Source organism: Colias eurytheme, chromosome 5 (genome assembly GCF_061535395.1).
Source record: "Colias eurytheme isolate Ceu_HAF_F1 chromosome 5, ilColEury1 Martin Lab GWU primary, whole genome shotgun sequence".
NCBI classification, from domain to species: domain Eukaryota; kingdom Metazoa; phylum Arthropoda; class Insecta; order Lepidoptera; family Pieridae; genus Colias; species Colias eurytheme.
In genome coordinates this window covers 9,562,974-9,581,551 of record NC_142984.1, presented here as the reverse complement: position 1 = coordinate 9,581,551, position 18,578 = coordinate 9,562,974, and the positions used below count along the sequence as shown (strand labels likewise).

At 32.5% G+C, this 18,578-nt stretch overlaps 2 protein-coding genes across 2 annotated transcripts; one reads left to right on the top strand and one right to left on the bottom strand.

The window, feature by feature from the left end:
* Positions 1-3,814: 3,814 nt before the first annotated feature.
* Positions 3,815-15,157, top strand: LOC149908608 (trypsin-1-like). Its single transcript, XM_090102076.1, has 7 exons — positions 3,815-3,974; positions 11,527-11,720; positions 12,340-12,502; positions 12,777-12,939; positions 13,351-13,539; positions 13,873-14,044; positions 14,485-15,157. Exons 2-7 carry the CDS (start codon positions 11,531-11,533, stop codon positions 14,601-14,603), a joined length of 996 nt encoding a protein of 331 aa, XP_089958202.1. The 5' UTR covers positions 3,815-3,974; positions 11,527-11,530; the 3' UTR covers positions 14,604-15,157.
* A 1,841-nt stretch (positions 15,158-16,998) lies between these two features.
* LOC149908607 (uncharacterized) lies at positions 16,999-18,149 on the bottom strand. Its single transcript, XM_090102075.1, has one exon. The coding sequence runs from the start codon at positions 18,045-18,047 to the stop codon at positions 17,325-17,327; it is 723 nt and encodes a 240-aa protein (XP_089958201.1). The 5' UTR covers positions 18,048-18,149; the 3' UTR covers positions 16,999-17,324.
* Positions 18,150-18,578: the final 429 nt, after the last annotated feature.

Here is an 18,578-nt window from a genome sequence, read left to right as displayed (position 1 = left end):
TACGTAACGCACATTCGATTTAATTCGTAATAGAATGCAGTTAGCTGAACCCTGATAAAACGCCTGCATATTTGTTGACCATGGTATTTGTTTTGTTCTACTTTATATACTGAACTATCAAATTTAATGAGGACCTTGTAATAAATTATTGTCTCCACTAGATAATCCAAATAAAAATTATGTAAGTATGTAATCTGTGTTTTATTTGAAGCTCATAAAATTTGATTTAAATCGCAATCGTGAAAAAGTTTGGTACTTTGATTGCGAGCTTCCGAGAAAGTTACCCAATTTTTAATAAAGAATTTCAAATAGTTACCTACTTACCTAAGTAATAAAGATTTTATGTTTGAGATGTTTGGAGGAAAAGTAGGATGCATTTTCCAAAAAGAAGTATCATACTTTTGACAACCATTGAAAATACAGTGTGTCCGGACATGACATACCGATATTTGAAGGGGCTATTCTCCAGGTATTTTTATCGACAATTCAACCCCTCTACAGTCCCTTACCTCACCCCCCTCAAAATGGCAAACCTATCAATTCGGATAGTGAATTTATGAAAATTGTAATAACTTCGAAAGTGAGTGTCGCAAAATACTAAATTTGGTTTTATTTGAACAATAACAAGTTATTCTAGGGACCACTAAACAAATTTAATTGATAAGAGTGATGAAACATACTTTAAAAAATTCGAAAACCATTTTGAGGGGGGTGAGGTAGGGGACTGTAGAGGGGTTGAATTGTCGATAAAAATACCTGGAGAATAGCCCCTTCAAATATTGGTATGTCATGTCCGGACTCCGGACACACTGTATATCTTACATATTATTTTGTATTTTAACTAGATCTAAATTATAGGCCTTCTGGAAAATTAAAGGCAGACGACTCGATAGGAATTTTGCATTGGCCAATAGGAAGAGAAAATGTTAACATTTTCCTTGATCATCAATTTTCATGTTCAGTAGGAAAATTACATACATAGTTACTTACATGCTGTTTATTCAATAGTTTATTTTACTACTAGCTTACCACCTGCGGCTTAGCCCGCGTAGTCAAAGGAAAATCCGCATACCTAGTTCTCGTTCCTGTGAGATTGCCACGTCTCAAATTGTCTTTTTACCAAATTTTATAGGTACATAATATGTTCAGTGGTACCTATAGGTGTGAAGAAGAGACAGAAAGACAGAAAAACGGACAGATAGAGTTATTTTTGTATTTAAAATATAATCTATAGTCTATACTAATATTATAAAGCAGAAGAGTTTGTTTGTTTGTTTGAATGCGCTAATCTCAGGAACTACTGGTCAAACTCTTTAGTTTTATAATATTAGTAAAGAAAAGGGATAATATTAATAGAAATTACAGCTGAAGTTTTCCATCTGATTCCAACTGTTATTTGAAAATAAGCCACGATACATACTGACAATGAAATTATGTACCTATGTTTGTGCCTTGTGGCCGTGGTACCAGACCAGCATCTTCAATTGACCATGTACCTATGGTCTAGATTCTGCAACCATGGTCTACATAATCTAGACAAGCGTGGTCTTGGTCTATTTGCTTGTATGACATATTCTGATTTGACCATGGCTGAATTCTTATATCAGCGCTGGTTTTCAGTTAAAACCGTATTGTATAATTTTCCGATGATTACAGTGATAAGGATTTATTTTAATTAGTTTTTATATGACCTTTATGTTTTCATGGCTGAATGTGACAGCAAAACAGATTTAAAGGGGTTTCGTATCATATTTACGCTTGTTTGGTTGTTGTTTAAGGCAATAATACCTAATCCTAAATAATTATATGAAATTGCTTTATATTTTCTTACGACCCCGATGTACAAAATTGTCTAATCACTAATGAATTTAATTTGTGTTTATTTTATTATACATATTATATACTCAGGTAAATAGAGCAAAATTAATGCATCCTTAGTTTAGATATAGGTAATGTAATTACTAATTATCGTTTGTTGATTGTTGTAGGAAATTGAGGTGGCTTATCAGCATCTTTTTTATTATTCTCTTATTTCTACCAAATCATCGTAAAGGAAACATAATATAATATGATAGGTACTATTTCAACATAGTTTCAATGTAGAAAGAAAGCAAACGTGTGTCATTTAGTGAAGCATCTTATTTTTCCCGCCAAAATAAAACACCTGCATCACCATGCATGCCTAATACTATAATACAACTATTTTCAGGTTTAGGTTTTTACATAGAAGGTTATTCATGTCTAGATGTGTTATCAATCATAAGCACATAACTTTTTCTATATACATATAAATAATTGAAAAATTTGCATCAGCTGGAGTTTTAAAATAACGGTCACACTTTTACACACTATCCGTTTTTTTTTATTTCATTGAGGCAATAATAATTATACTTTAGCGTATATTAAAGATGTGTTAAAAGAGTACCTAATTCTAAAAAGTTAAAAGTTCAAAAATTATCTTTAACAAGGTAGAGCGTTCCCTACTTATTCCGTCCCCGCTTTTTTCTACCCTAAAATACTATACATATCTAGTTCTCTTTATACTATGTACTAGGTCGGTAGGTACTTACTCAATTTTCTATGCCACATTCATTATAGGTAGTACCTACCTTTACTTATTAATCAAAATTAAAGTGCTTTTTTGCACTTTTAAATGTCGCTTTTTTGCGTACCCACGTAGTTTTTACGGAGTATTTTGTAGTAACAAATATATAAATTCAGTAGGTAAGTCATAAGTTCATATCTCCTCATCAAACAACGTTTAATTTATTATGTTGATATATTATATGTATTATAGAAAGATATTTAGCCTAAAATATTAAAATTAATAAGATGATGACTCAAACGGTGATCGCTTCTCACTCGTAACTGTTTACCGAAATATTGAGAACTTTGAATAATCATAAAAAACCGTACACTTAATTTTCATGATGCTCAATTATTATAAGTTACGGGGTCAAGGCATAAAAATATTTATTGTGACATCTTAAGAAAAATAACTTTTTTACAATTTGTTGAAATATGAGCGTAAAATACGACAGTATTTTATATTGTAATTGAACCAACTAAACGTTTTAAATCTTTATGTTTAGGTAGACATTTATTAAATACCTACACTAATAAAAAAGTAATAAAGAATATCCATTTAACTAACTGGATCACTGAATTTGGTATTAAATAATAATATAATATGTCACAGACTAATAATAATATACTACGAATATGTATAGGTAAATATAACAAAAAAGAAGCGCCTGATAATAATTATTTACAAGACTGCTCATCTGATTTTTAGCTTATAATTTTTAAGAGGGTCAAAAAGTTCTTAAAATGTATTTAAAATAAACAGATCTATGTAATAATAATTTATGACTCTAAGTTCTAAGTAAATCATATCGTAAAAATTCAAATCATTCCTATTTATAAATTAATAATTATATTAAAACAATAACTAGGTTTAGGTAAAATAATAGTTTACAGGTTTTAAACCCATGAACGCATAGAATATAGATATACAAATTACAAACGGTAAATCAAATATAATAGTCAAGAATTAAAATAAATTAAGAGATAATATATTGTCATATGTATGTACAGAGTATAATAACTAATTATCCTCATCAGTAGGTCGATTCGCGTGTCGCAGATTACAGGCCCATAAAGGAAAAAAATGGTAATAATCGTATATCCATTAAACCGATAATGATTCAACTGAAATTACCTTGTAACTGTTGTGGTATTTGTTACAGGCATTCTAGGCGCCTTATAACCGTGGTACGGGTTGGTGCCGATGCATTTTGTATCCAGGATCAAACGGAGTGAAAGTGGAGATAGCTCTCTCTCTTTCTATCCTTACCACGACCTGCACGGATTCGCGAGTGGTCACTCGTCTTCCTTTATCGAGACCGTCTTGCCGTCCAGTTTATTTTTTTAATTATTTTATGTGGTGTGTGTGTGAATTGAAATAGAATTAGGTAAGCTTTTCGAAGTATAAATTGTTAATTTTTGCGTGGTTTAAAATAATTAGGAAAATTCGCAAAATATGTTTAGTGTGAAGAAAATAATAAAAGTAGGTACTAGTTACATTATAAATAATTATTTAAACGCAAATAATTTTTTTTTTGTATGAAATAATACGCAGAAATACAAAAGTAAATAATTGGTCTTATAAAAATACATTTTATAAAATCAAGTCCATGATAGAGCTTTTATAAGGAAAGCGCGGTTTTAGCGTAAACCGTTATCTTTAAAATAATCATGTTAAAGACCTCACAGTTCGCGTATTTTTGTTATTACAAAAAAACGAAAAATAAAGGTCAAACGTATTTATATTTTACCAATGATGAATTAAAAAAAACTAATGCTGTTACGTTTGTTTATGATTAATTGATTACTTTCTAATGTTTGCATTAGAGTAACAGGAAAACAAGTGGCTCTCTATCGCTAGAACGAGTCAGGGATACGTAATGTATAGAATAATAAAAGGGACATCTATTTACATTTTGGTCACATACCACACGACAATAAAACTGAATGAAGGGATAAAGTATGTGACTTTAATGACCATTTTGTACCAGGTTACAATAAATTGCAACAAGAAATCAAATTGCGGGCTCACTAGGAACATTATTTACGTATAATATGGACATAATGATGCTAATGTATCAGGCCCATGCACAATCAAGGCCAAACATATGCACGATTTCCGTTATAGGACCTCAAAGATCGCTTTATCAGTTTTGCACAAAATATACATTAAGTTCTTAGACCGGGAGATACTGACACAAAATTTCGAGTCATTTGTAACAGGATGGCGGTTCTACAGGGGTCTTAGTACGCAATGACAAAAAGAAAAATGATGGTGTGAACGCTGGTACCGGTGGGTTAGTCGCGTGGGCGTTAGTCGAACTCGTCGGAAAAATAGCGAAAGTCAAACGATTTGTAACACAAAAATTTTAGAATTTACCGATAGCCCATAAAAAAGAAGTAGGCGGTAGTGTCATGCCATACTTTTCCGGTATGACTTACAGCCCGCCATACCGACGCGAATGTGTTGATTTAAAAAAAACAATTATTCAACTTGAGTTAACGCACGGCCGCAGCGCGATGCACTCGTGTTATCGGCGCCTGTACACGGTCTGACTCGCTATAAACTCGTCGATACTATTCACTACGGATGTTATCTACATTGAAATAACGTGTGTTGAGCTATATTAATTAATAAAACGTTATATGAACATTTACGTAGTCTACATCGAACCTGCCATTGACGTTATACAAAAGTACATTCATACTAAGAGTGAAGTGTTATTACTAAACGCCCGTGCAGTATATTTACGATAACAAACAGGTTTTCGCTATGAGTTTGCAACACACGCCGCCGAGTATTACATTTATAAGCGGCAGCGGTAGCGGAGGCGGATCAACACCGAATTTGCGTGGATACGGCATGGAGGAAACACAGAATTCAAATATTAACATAAGGAAAAGAAAGGAGCGCACGTATGAACAAGATTTTAAAAAAGACCTAGCGGATTTTCGTATTGAAATCATGAATTTTTTCCAAGAATTCGCCAAAGATCAAAATGAAAATTTAACTAAATTGAGCCAACAGATATCATGCATTAAAGAAGATATAACTGCCATATACTCGGTAACGCAATCGCTTACCCAAGAAATAAATGACTTGAAATGTGATTCTCAAAAAATTCGTTCTAGTCTAATCTCGTCAGAAAACAGAATTTCAACCCTAGAAAACAACTTTCAAAAAATAAAATTATTACCTGATCACGACAAAATAAAAACAACAAGCGTTATTGATGAAACCTTAATTTCGGAATTGAAGGAGCGTAATGAGCGTGAAAAAAATGTAATTTTGGTCGGTATTTCGGAAAAAATTGATACAAATTTTAATTCTAGAACCACATATGACTATGAAAAAGTTTTGCAAATTATCTCGACAATATACGAAAATTGCCCTAAACCAATAAAGTGCATACGGTTGGGGAAATTCATTCCCAATAAAAGTCGACCGATAAAAGTGATATTTAATTCGAATGACACTCCCCGAGTTCTGCTGCGAAATAGAACTAAACTCCCTAAAAATATTTTTATGTATTCTGACCAAACGCCCGCGCAAAAATCCCATTTATTATCAGTAAGAGAAGAGATGAATCGTCGCATTGAAGAAGGTGAACAAGAACTATGTATAAAATACTTCAATGGAGTACCTAAAATTATCAAGAAGACCCAAAAAAACTAAATATTACTCACTCATCCCCAGAAATAACTGTCAAAAATACTTTCCATACATTCTTAAATTGGAAAATGGATAGAAACGATGTGGAAACACTAGGGAACCAAGTTGATAGTGAGATTGGAGTGGGTAATTCTTGTTTAATTGCTAATCCGGAACTTCTTAATGATAGCAACTTTTCTTCTTATTCCTCTTTTAAAATTGTTACTCAAAATATTCGTAGTATTAATAAAAACTTCTTGGAATTTAAGGTTTTTCTGTCACGTTGTGCGTTCGAGTGCGATTTAATAATACTTACTGAATGCTGGCTAAAAAATTATGACTTTGTTCCACCCCTAGAGAACTATCATAGTTACAACACTACAAGACATATAAACCAAAACAGCGGGGTTACTGCGTACATACGTAATAATATTACTGATATCGAAGTTGTTGAACCAAATTTGGATGATGCTGATGGTCTAATTATAACTATTGCAAAACAATATGCTTTTGTTTGTATTTATCGATCTCCCTCTTTTGCGACAATAGACAAATTCCTGCATTCTTTTGACTTAATATTGTGTAACTTAAGGTTTATTCCTAATATCTACATAATTGGCGACTTAAATATTGACATCAGTAATGAGAACACTGATCAAAGATCTGACGAATATCTAGATTTTCTTGCATGTCACGGTTTCTTACCAAGTCACTCTTTACCTACACGTGGTAAAAGCTGTCTTGACCACTGTTTCGTAAAATCTAATATAAAAGTGGCTACTTTTGTATGTGAGTCTGCAATAACGGATCATTCTGCAATATTTCTTACTTTTTCTAACAAACAAAAAACTAGTATAGCTAAGACAACATGTTTTACAACCAATATAAATTACTCAAAAGCTTCCAAACTACTCTCATTGGTAGATTGGCACAATCTACTATCTACAAATGATCCTAATAGTCTAACTAATTCATTACTTGATACCGTTGGCAATATTATAAGCGATAGCTCCCGATTATTTAAAAAAACCAATAGAAATTCTATTTTACAACCCTGGATTACACCAGGTTTGCTGCGATGTATACGTTTCAGAGATATTTTACACCGCCGAAACAAAAACGATCCAAATAATAAGGAACTTGAACTCATATATAAACGCTATAGGAATCATTGCAGTAATATTTTACATACTTCTAAAAACAACTATGATAAAATTGAGCTTAATAATAACAGAAAAGATATTAAAAAGTCATGGAAAACTATTAAACGCATTTGCCATATAAACAGTAACTCATTAAAAAGCCCTGATAATGCTTTAAATTTATTAAAACTTAAGAACACTCCAGTTCATTCTATTGAATTTATAAATGATTTCTTTATTAATATAGGTAATGAATTAGCATCAAATATTTTAAATCAACTAAATTTATCAGAAATTCAGCTCAAATCTAAAAATAATCAAGGCGCCATTTCACTTAATTCATTTGTTTTGTTGGAAACAGATATAGTGGAGGTTACTAGTACAATTTTGTCTTTAAAAAACACTTATGCTTCAGGATATGATGGCATATCATCTATTTTCTTAAAGAAAAATCTTGCTATATTTGGCCCACCGATCACGCAATTATGCAATATATGCTTATCATCGGGTGTGTTTCCTGATCGTTTAAAGCAATCTCAAGTAGTGCCGATTTACAAGTCGGGAGACAGAGACAGTATAACCAACTATCGCCCTATCTCACTTTTGCCAACCATATCAAAGGTTCTGGAGAAGATTATTAACAAGCGTCTCGTTAATTATTTGGAAAAGAATTGCATACTTTCAACTAATCAATTTGGCTTTCGTGCAAAAAAATCGACTAGTGATGCTATCAATACTCTTGTGTCTCTTATTGCTAACAATTTAGACAGGAAGATAAAATGTTTGGGTGTTTTTTTGGATCTGGCGAAAGCGTTCGATACTGTCTCTGTCCCCCTGCTCCTGGCAAAGCTTGAATCAATGGGAATTCGTGGTACCCCTCTAGAATTGTTTAGAGATTATTTATCAAATAGGACTCAATTTGTTAAAATTGGTGATGTACGGAGTCAAAAGCGGTCCATAAATTTTGGCGTTCCTCAGGGATCGGTACTCGGCCCTACGCTCTTTTTAATATACCTAAATGACCTATGTAATCTACACATACCTGACGCGAAGTTAATAAGTTTTGCTGATGATACTGTTATTGTTTTTCAAGGGGAGACATGGGAATCTGCTCGTTTGGCAGCTGAATCAGGCATGCGATTGGTAATAAATTGGCTAAATCATAATCTTTTAACTTTAAATTTTACAAAAACTAAATATATAAATTTTTCTCTTAAAAATAATAATAGACCTCCCCAAAATTTTACCATAAAGGCGCATACGTGCTTAAATGTAGGAAACTGCGATTGCTATACTCTTTGTCCTGTCGATACTATAAAATACTTAGGGATAACAATAGATAAAAACTTAAACTGGAAGCCGCAAATAGATGATTTAAAAAGTAGAATACGTAAACTTATACCAATTTTTAAAAAAATAAGACGCCTTAAGGATGAAACCACGAACAAAATCGTTTATCAGTCTTTGTGCCAATCGCTCATTAATTATGGTATCTCGGCTTGGGGTGGCGCAAACAAAACAACACTTCTTAAGCTCGAACGCACACAGAGATGTATCTTAAAAGTACTGCAATTTAAGCCGTTTAGATATCCAACAAATCTCTTGTACACCGAATGCCGCGTTCTGACTGTGAGGCAATTATTTATCAAAGTAATAGTCCTGGAGCAGCACACAGTTCCTCCATCTTCTTCCGTTGTTACAAAAAGAAAAACCCGCATTGAAGAGATTTACTGTGTGCCGGGTTGTAAAACTCGTTTTGCGAAAAATTTTGCATATTATATTGCTCCCTATTTGTATAATTACATTAACAATAAAATTAAAATAAAAGAAATGAGTAGATACCTTTGCAGTAAATCCTTGGATAAATTTCTGCTTAGCCTCGACTACAACGAGACAGAAAAACTGTTTGTGGCTAGTGCCTTTTAGTACACGTATTACTTAAAGTTACCTAATTATTGTTTATCCTCATAAGTTTTATATCTTTAAACCGTAGTGTAAACTTTGCAAAAAATAAATAAATAAAAATAAAATAAAAATAAACTTCCCTACTGTAACACAGTGGCGTCAGCGACTAGCACGGAGGGAAGTAATTTATGTTTATTTGTAATAATTACTATGTCTTACTGAAATAGATTAATTGATGTTTGTAAATTGTCTGGAGGTAAATATATAAATATAAATATACTAAATATACTAAATAATAAATTGTTGTGGATAGTTTTTAGAATTTTATAGTAGAGTGTATTTAGTTAATTTATGTATGAGTTAAGCATTTAATTAATTTATGGCATTTTTTTGTATGTAATTTCAGTATTTATACTCTAAGAACAAGCATATTTTGTATGTCACAAAGTTTATCTCGTGCCTTTTATACCTACGAATCTTTGTTGATGATTTCAAAGACTAAAATTGTTACATTGTAATATTATATTGGTGGTGGTAAGGTGAAATAAATAAAAAAATAAAATAAATTTAATTCTGATGATAATTCTGATGATTTATGAATATTCTTGAATGAAACCACATCAATGTTCACAGCGTTTTTGTGACGAATACAAGGAAACTTTATGTATTTAAATATGTACGTGTGTAGATAGATAAAAAATCAGGTGTTAGGTTACGACGAGTTTTAATTTTAACGTCTTTGCATTCCTAACATTCGATTGCTTGTATCTTTTAGAGTTCGATTAAATTGTTATGCAATGGTCATTTTTATTTCTATTATACAAATACACCTAAAAAAAAAAAAAAAAAAAAAAAAAAAAAAAAAAAAAAAACTATTTGTACCAAGCTAACTTTTGCACAGGTAACCATCGTCGTGCAGCCATTTACGAAAATCGCCATGCCATACTTTTCGGACGATTCCAAATGGTCGCCATACCGCCGAAAATCTGCAAATTTTTTTTATTTCGCCTATCTTTTTGTACCAGTATTGCATTTGGCTTTTTGGAGAGTATTTGATAAAATGTGACCATTATTATATTTGCCATACTTCTAGTAGGGGGAAAAAGTGCTGTCATACTTGAAAAATAAATTTATTATTAATTTATATAAGTGAAGATTTCCAACACCTAGATCTTTGAAATTTTGTATTTATATTCGTTAATCCTCAAACTTACAGGAAAAATAAGTGCCATACTGTTACAAATCGTTTGACTTTCGCTATTTTCCGATGAGTTCGACTAACGCCCACGCGACTAAGCCGCCGGTACCAGCGTTCACACCATCATTTTTCTTTTTGTCATTGCGTACTAAGAACCCTGTAGAACCGCCATCCTGTTACAAATGACTCGAAATTTTGTGTCAGTATCTCCCGGTCTATCTATTATATATTTCGAACAGAGATGTTTTTCTTTAACTTGAAAAACATTAAAACATAAGTGTCTAGGTAATTTGCAAAGCATATGTTTCAAAAAGCGTATAAGTATTTAGGTAATGCAAAAAACGAAGGAGGTTCTCCATTCATAGCGCATTTATGACTCTGTGGTCTCAATTCGCTTAGCAAAAAAAAATTAACTGCTTTTGAGGTTAATTTTGGCGGCAACAAAACGTTCCGCGATATCCGAGGATGAGTGATTGGCATAGCGGTATGTTGCCTCCTCGGGACCAGGTTTGACCGGTGTACACAAACCGGTGTCCTTGATTCTTCGTTACTTGATGTAAAATACAGTTTCTTATTCACATCCGATGATTCATTATCACCAAATGCTAATTCGAGATGTAAACATAAATAATCGAGTTGACGAAATGAAAATTCAAAATTATGACTAATTAGTTGATTAGAAATTTTTAAACGGAACAATTTTTTAAGAATGGATGTGAAAGTTAATAAATAAAAAGTTTTGAGAGGCTATTCAAATCGTGTTTGCAAAAATTTAAAGCTTTTAAATTAAACGACTGAGATAAAAACGAAACAAGTCAAATTTTCTTGCTTTATACCTACTGGTACAGACAGTCAAGCGACTCTATATTTAAAGTTTTTTTTATTATTCTCTCTGAAACCGATTAATAGATCATCTCTCTAATATATATACTGAACGAAATGGGTGATTATAATCGTATACACCACAAACAACACTTAATTTAAAGAAAACATACACCTACCCTTAACCCCACCAACCAAATAAAAAGAATTACCAATTTCAGAACGATGCGTTACCTAATCCTACTGCTATGTATACTTGGAGCGTGGTCGCACACGTTAGAGCAGAAAGCTGATGGTAACAAAGAGAAGAACCTGATTGAATGGATTAATAACTGGATTGGCGGCACGACGAGTTCACCTGTGAATCCTCCGGTGACACCATCTAATGACCCTCCTGAAGACTGTCCTGCTTGTCGTAAGTTGTACCAATATATCACATGCCGAGTAAAAAGTGATTTATTTCTGTAAAGTTTTGTTAGTAGGTATATACATTGCCAATTTTGAACACTCTAATTTGAAATGTCTCTCCTAACGAAAAAAATGGACGTGAAACTTGAAGGTCACTTTTTAAGTTCCAGCCTGCCTTTTCGCTTTGAAGAATACTTATTTTAGAGAAAAGGTCTATGAGTGAAAAGGTAAAAATGAATAAATTTCATTATGAATTTATTCAATTGAAATACCTAAGAGCGTAGCGAAAACGTGCATTGCCTAGAGATCTTAAACCGGCCCTGATAAACATAGAAATTAACTCATTCTGGTTATTTGAATAAACTGGGAATGCAAGCAATTCTGCCGAGTGCATTTCTTGAATATGAATTATTACGCAGAATGCACTCTTCCATATACCTGCTTATGCTGTTATACAAGTAATTTTGAAGATTTTATGTTGTTATTTGAAAGTTTAACTAAATTTTATTTTATTTCGGTTGGCTGGTTACCAACGTATTTTAAGTTTCTATAACCTATTGTTTAACAAGTAACTAACAATACGTTATGTTCTTCGAAAACCTTTCAAAAAATTGGTTTTCCAACAGAATGTGGTATAGCCCGCACTCGGCGGCGTATCATTGGTGGTTCTGAAACCAAGACGTTAGAGTTGCCTTGGATGGTAGCTCTTATGTACGGCGGCAGATTCTACTGCGGAGGTTCGCTTATATCTGATCTGTATGTGTTAACAGCTGCGCATTGTACTTCTGGGTACGTATTGAACACTATACGTTATATTCATGTTGTAATTTTCTTTTACGAGCTGTAACTTTGATCGACGTGTATGCTATAATTTTTTTGTAGGCGCAAAAAATTTAGTTTCCCAGTAACAATTCTGATCCGCGTATCATCACTTTTGTATTTTAACGATTACAGGAAATATTGCGACTTAAATACATAGCAATTAGCATAACCAACAATAACGTTTGCAACTATTTTCTTTCTATAAAAATTATTTAATAATAATAATCTTGATTCGCAACAGTTTCCGCAAAGAAAAGATGACCATCCGCCTGCTAGAACACGACCGATCCCAGCCAAATGATACGAAGACCGTGGACAGAAACGTATCTCGCATCATTAGACATAGGCTGTACAATCCTAACACCTATGATAACGACATCGCGATCCTGAAAATGGACAAACGGGTAAGAACTTCATAGACTCATTGCATTATTTTTATGGAGAAAGAAGTTAACTTATTCTATTTTGTTTAAATTAGATAATTATTAATAGGAATTAAACTAAGTTTCATGGCTAAATACGATGATTTAAATGAGATAAAAAGCTAAAAACTGCACCTTGGGTTGCACCACCAGTATTCTAAGTGTTAATTGGCGGATGACTACTTCACAACCTACATTGCTTGATTTACCATGAAAACAAGTCATTCTTGTAAAAAATAGAAGAGTTTAAGCAGAGAAATAATAATATATTGGAATATTCGTAATTTCGAATGTTTCTGTGATCGAATTTTTTCTATATTTTTTTAAATTATTATTCGTATTTTTTTACGTAAGTAACTAAGTACTTACTAATAATTCGTTTTTCATTTCTAGATCGACCTCAGCAACGCTTTGAAGAAACGTGCAGGCACGGGCGCCGACGATACTTCAGATGAGAATGACATCGGAGCAAGGCCAGTTTGCTTGCCCGCCGCTAACTCGAACTATAATAACGAAACCGGGATGGTCTCTGGGTGGGGAACCACGGAGGAAGGCGGATCTGTGTCTAACACACTTCAGGAGGTATACATGATAATTTGATAAAATTAAACTGTAAAAAGAAAAAGAAAACATATTTTGGAAGTGAACCTTTTAGCGCGTCACGTCATGGAGTAAAGCGACGATTTTGGTATCTTTGTAACTTGCCAAAGAAGTTCTGACGCGTGTGCTCGGCACACACGCTCTTTGTACTTCGTTGACAACACTTTATGAGTTTCAAATGAGTATGTTAGAGCGGGCAGCCGAGTTGTCATATTTTGATGGTCAATTGGTCAGCGATCATCATCACCCACAAACGTTATCATAGCTCTACTCTATTTTTGTCTCTGCCTTCACTTTTTTTTTACATTTTTTCAGGTCCAAGTACCGATAATGTCAAACTCGGCCTGCCGTATGACATCATACGGGAACCGTATAACGGACAACATGATCTGCGCGGGCTACGACGAGGGCGGCCGTGACGCTTGTCAAGGGGACTCCGGCGGCCCTTTGCATGTACTGAATACGAACGCGGCTTATGAAGTTGTTGGTAAGTTTTTGAAAAAAAAAATATTTTTTTACAAAATCTAAACCGTCTTTCAAATAGTCGACAGGGGAGAAATTAGCTTTAAAATAAAAAAAAATATGTTGTGAAGTAAGCAACCCAAAAAAATACAGTTGAATCGAACACCTCCTTCTTTTTTGAAATTGGATGAAAATTAATCACTGCTCTATCTTGCTTCATTTATTGGCCCATGTAGCATTGCAAGCATAAAGTGGCATTTTGATACCTACCTACCCCACTATAACAGGTTAGAAAAAAATATAATTTGGCGAAAAAATCCGCCATTTAAAGCAGTGAATCCACAAGTGAATCAGTGATGATTAAAAAAACTTTCCATCTTATCATTTCTTAAATCCCTGTTATTCCCTCAACTATAAAACAATAACCAAATCAAAGTTATAAATTAAAATTTTAATTTTCTTTAGGTGTGGTATCCTGGGGAGAAGGCTGTGCGAGACCAGGAAAGCCTGGCGTCTACGCTAGAGTTAACAGATACTTGACGTGGATCAGCAGTAACACTAAAGATGCTTGCTATTGCGACTAATTGGCGATAAAACTGGAAAATTCCAAGATAAGATAAGAAAATGACAATCAAATACACACAAATTGGGCATACTGAAATATATTTTATAGGCATTTTTCAATGAAGGTCATTTATTAAGAATAAATGCCTTCATTGGTCATGTGATTGGTCATCAACAGCCTTGATAGCATTTCAAGAAATAGTGTAATCACGCAAATCGATTTGTATTTACATATATTAATGTTTATTTTTATTAAATCTTAATGATAATGATTATTTATTATGTGTATAGAAATTATGCAAAAGATTGAAAAGATGTTATTATTTTTTATCCTAGCTAATTAGGAAGAACAATGAAATCTAGGTGTAAGTATTTATTTAAATTATTAAAAACTAAATTATTATTTACAATGCCAATGTGAATTATTTTTATCGTCTCACTAATTAATATTTTGAGCATTTTTATATTATATCTAAGATAAATATAATATATTTAAGATTAGGTAATAATGTTCTTATTGTCCTTTTTTATGTTTTAACTAGTTACAAAATGAAATAATAAAGAATAATCATTTCTTCTGTGTTTAATTTACACTATTTATTTTAAAACCCTTATTTATTATACCGAAGAAACAGAATTTTGGCATAAATGGTGGATATATGACTAAATTGGCAAAAACATTGAAATCTAAATTTAGAAGTCAACATGAATTAAAGATACATTAGGACTTGGGCGATAAACAAACTAGCATGCCCAAAAATAATCTATATTTTAAAACAAACTAGAGCCCCGTCCTGGCATCACTCATTATTTTATACATATAGACCTTTGAATCAATCTATCTATAAAAAAAAACAAATATCATAGCATTTAAAGATACTTAGGACAGACAAGGCAGATTGCAGAAAGCATCTTTGTTTTATACTATGTAGCAATATAGACTAGAGTAGATAATTTTTGAAACAAAAAAAAATCGCAGTCGGATGAAACCCATTAGAAAAGGAGGGGAATATGATAAAAATGTAAGGAAAAATAAATTACGGTCAATCCGAGTTCGGGAAGCGGGAGGGGGGAGCTTTTAAGAGAAAAAAATGGTTTCTCTCGATTTCCGACAAAACTACAAGTCCTATAGAAAAAAGTTCAATGGCAAAGTTGTAGGTAATTAAAAGTTCTACAACTTTTGTATTCACAATTTTTTCACATAACCTAAAAATTTAGGTGAAAATTTCAAAAAACCAAGTTTTTGGTCTTTTATATCTATCTACTTCAAAATGTATTTTTTTTCTACGAAATTTGGTGGAAACTTACTTTATTATGTCCCAAATACACTGTAATTTATTTGATTGAAAATATTTATTTTTTCGCCTTATTTTGAATTAATACCAAAAAAACAACCTAATTTTCAATCGAAAAGTCACCCGTCAAAATATCAGCTTTTTTCAAAAACTTGGGATGCCTTTTATTCATTGAAATCTCTACTTTCATATGGTGTAAAAAAAATAAACACCACCATAGTAAATGTTCTCAGGAAATGCATACAAACAGTCTGAAAATTAGCTTTTACTAAATCAGGCACACTTCTCGAACTACCTGAAATGTTTTTATCGACATCATTTTGCTTTTGAATATGCTGTAAAATATTAAACTTAGAACAGATAATTATTTTTCTTTTGAAATATTACCGAAAAGCCGATACAAGAGAAGAAATAGAGTTCAAGAAGTGTGCCTGATTTAGTAAAAGCTCATTATCACACTGTTTGTATGCATTTCCTGAGAACATTTACTATAGTGGTGTTTATTTTTTTTACACCATATGAAAGTAGAGATTTCAATGAATAAAAGGCACCCCAAGTTTTTGAAAAAAGCTGATATTTTGACGGGTGACTTTTCGATTGAAAATTAGGTTGTTTTTTTTGGTATTAATTCAAAATAAGGCGAAAAAATAAATATTTTCAATCAAATAAATTACAGTGTATTTGGGACATAATAAAGTAAGTTTCCACCAAATTTTGTAGAAAAAAAATAAATTTTGAAGTAGATAGAAATAAAAGACCAAAAACTTGGTTTTTTGAATTTTTCACCTAAATTTTTAGGTTATGTGAAAAAATTGTGAATCCAAAGTTGTAGAACTTTTAATTACCTACAACTTTGCCATTGAACTTTTTTCTATAGGACTTGTAGTTTTGTTGGAAATCGAGAGAAACCATTTTTTTCTCTTAAAAGCTCCCCCCTCCCGCTTCCCGAACTCGGATTGACCGTAATTTATTTTTCCTTACATTTTTATCATATTTCCCTCCTTTTCTAATGGGTTTCATCCGACTGCGATTTTTTTTATCTTTTCATTATTTTCAAAGGCTTCTACCCCAGTCTAATAGTGATATCTTAGCATTGAGTTTTCAATAAATGAAAAATCAATTGGTAGTTGCAGTACTTTATTTTATCTCAAACAGAATAAAAAATCACAACATTTGCAAAATAAGTGATAATCACAGCAAAACTATCTCGTTATTGCTTTTAATTCCTCCAGTATTCCCTTGTTTTAAGATGTCCTATAGTCAGCTATATCTACCTAATCACAGAAGTTTCCAGAATGATGATTTTGAGAAAATTTAAAAAATATTATATTAGTGAGCTGGCTATACAAATATTAAAGTAAATATTTTGAATAATCTTAAAGTTAAATAGTTTCAAATTAAAGTTTCTATCAAACATAATACTACGATTTTTGTGGTACAATATTTTTAATAAAAGTTCTTTAAAAGAGATGACAGTTGTGATAGCATAATTTGTGTAGAAGCAATGGGATCAAGACTTGGACTAGGACCTCTTTGCGTTGGTTCTGTAGATGTTATAGTTTCCTCAATAACCTCATTGCCATTTTTGACAATCCTCTTGGTTTCCACTGTACCGTCAGGTTTAGTAATGCTAGTTGTTATTATAGTTTGACAAAATGACCTACCTGGTACCATGTTACCGTTAAAAGGTGTTGAAGGCATGATATGTCCATCTTGTTTCTGCCTAAACAAGTCCGAAATATCATTGGAAGAGATTTTGCCATCCAGATCTATATCCTGGTTAGGGTGGTCATGTTTGTGGTGGTAGCCAGGCTTCAAGTAATAATCTCTGATGCGATTACTATCAAAATTCTCCGTCTCACCTTCTGGATGATTTCCCGGTATCTCAGTTACTGATGGGAAGGAATGGAAGTGGTCATCATTGAAAAACGATCTCATATCGCCAAACATACTACCAAAAGATCGGAACATATCTTGCATGTGTCTTGTGAATTCTTGGTGCAAGTCCAATGGATCTCTGTAAATATCCATCTGGTGTCTCGAATAGAGTTCGTCGCCATCGTCGTCATCATCAGAACCCCAGATTGGGTTCCTGAAGTCATTTTTCGGAGGCTCCACTCTCAGTCCAAAAAAGGACTTAATTTTATCCATAAACGTATCATGAGCCATTTCTACATCAAATTTTTAATCAGGAGCATAAATAAAGGATAGTAATGAATTATAGATATAACTTGATCTAACTTTGTGTTTCTGTGTTGCGCAACAAAATATTTACACCAACATATACCACAGATTAGTAATATGTACATACAGACTACAACAATGAACAGAGAATAATACTTTACGGATTATTTCATATTTGGCATGGCGCACATGCTTAGATCATTAAGTAATGATCTAAGCGCACATGTGACGAAATGCGGAATTAATGCGAATAATAATATAGTAAATTATTAGAAGCAAATTATATGTAAACCCATTATGAAATGGCAGTTAAAACTTAAAAGTAAGCGTCCAGTTATTAAGAGTTTTATAGATATAATATTATTGATAAATAACTAAATTACCAACTAGAATATGGGAGCTAAATATATAATAGAAATCATAATAATAGAGTGATACAACCATGAATACAACCTAACATTTTCGTTGTTATATAGATCTTATCGATAATCTGGCAAAAACTACATAACTTGTTGG

What these genes read in the sequence shown, in the direction of transcription:
- LOC149908607 (XM_090102075.1), bottom strand. Translation starts at nt 18,047, where the DNA reads ATGGCTCATGATACGTTTATGGATAAAATTAAGTCCTTTTTTGGACTG.
- LOC149908608 (XM_090102076.1), top strand. Translation starts at nt 11,531, where the DNA reads ATGCGTTACCTAATCCTACTGCTATGTATACTTGGAGCGTGGTCGCAC. An exon ending in GCTGCGCATTGTACTTCTGG is followed by an intron (nt 12,503 to 12,776) that starts GTACGTATTGAA and finishes GATTCGCAACAG; the next exon opens with TTTCCGCAAAGAAAAGATGA. An exon ending in CGCGGCTTATGAAGTTGTTG is followed by an intron (nt 14,045 to 14,484) that starts GTAAGTTTTTGA and finishes AATTTTCTTTAG; the next exon opens with GTGTGGTATCCTGGGGAGAA.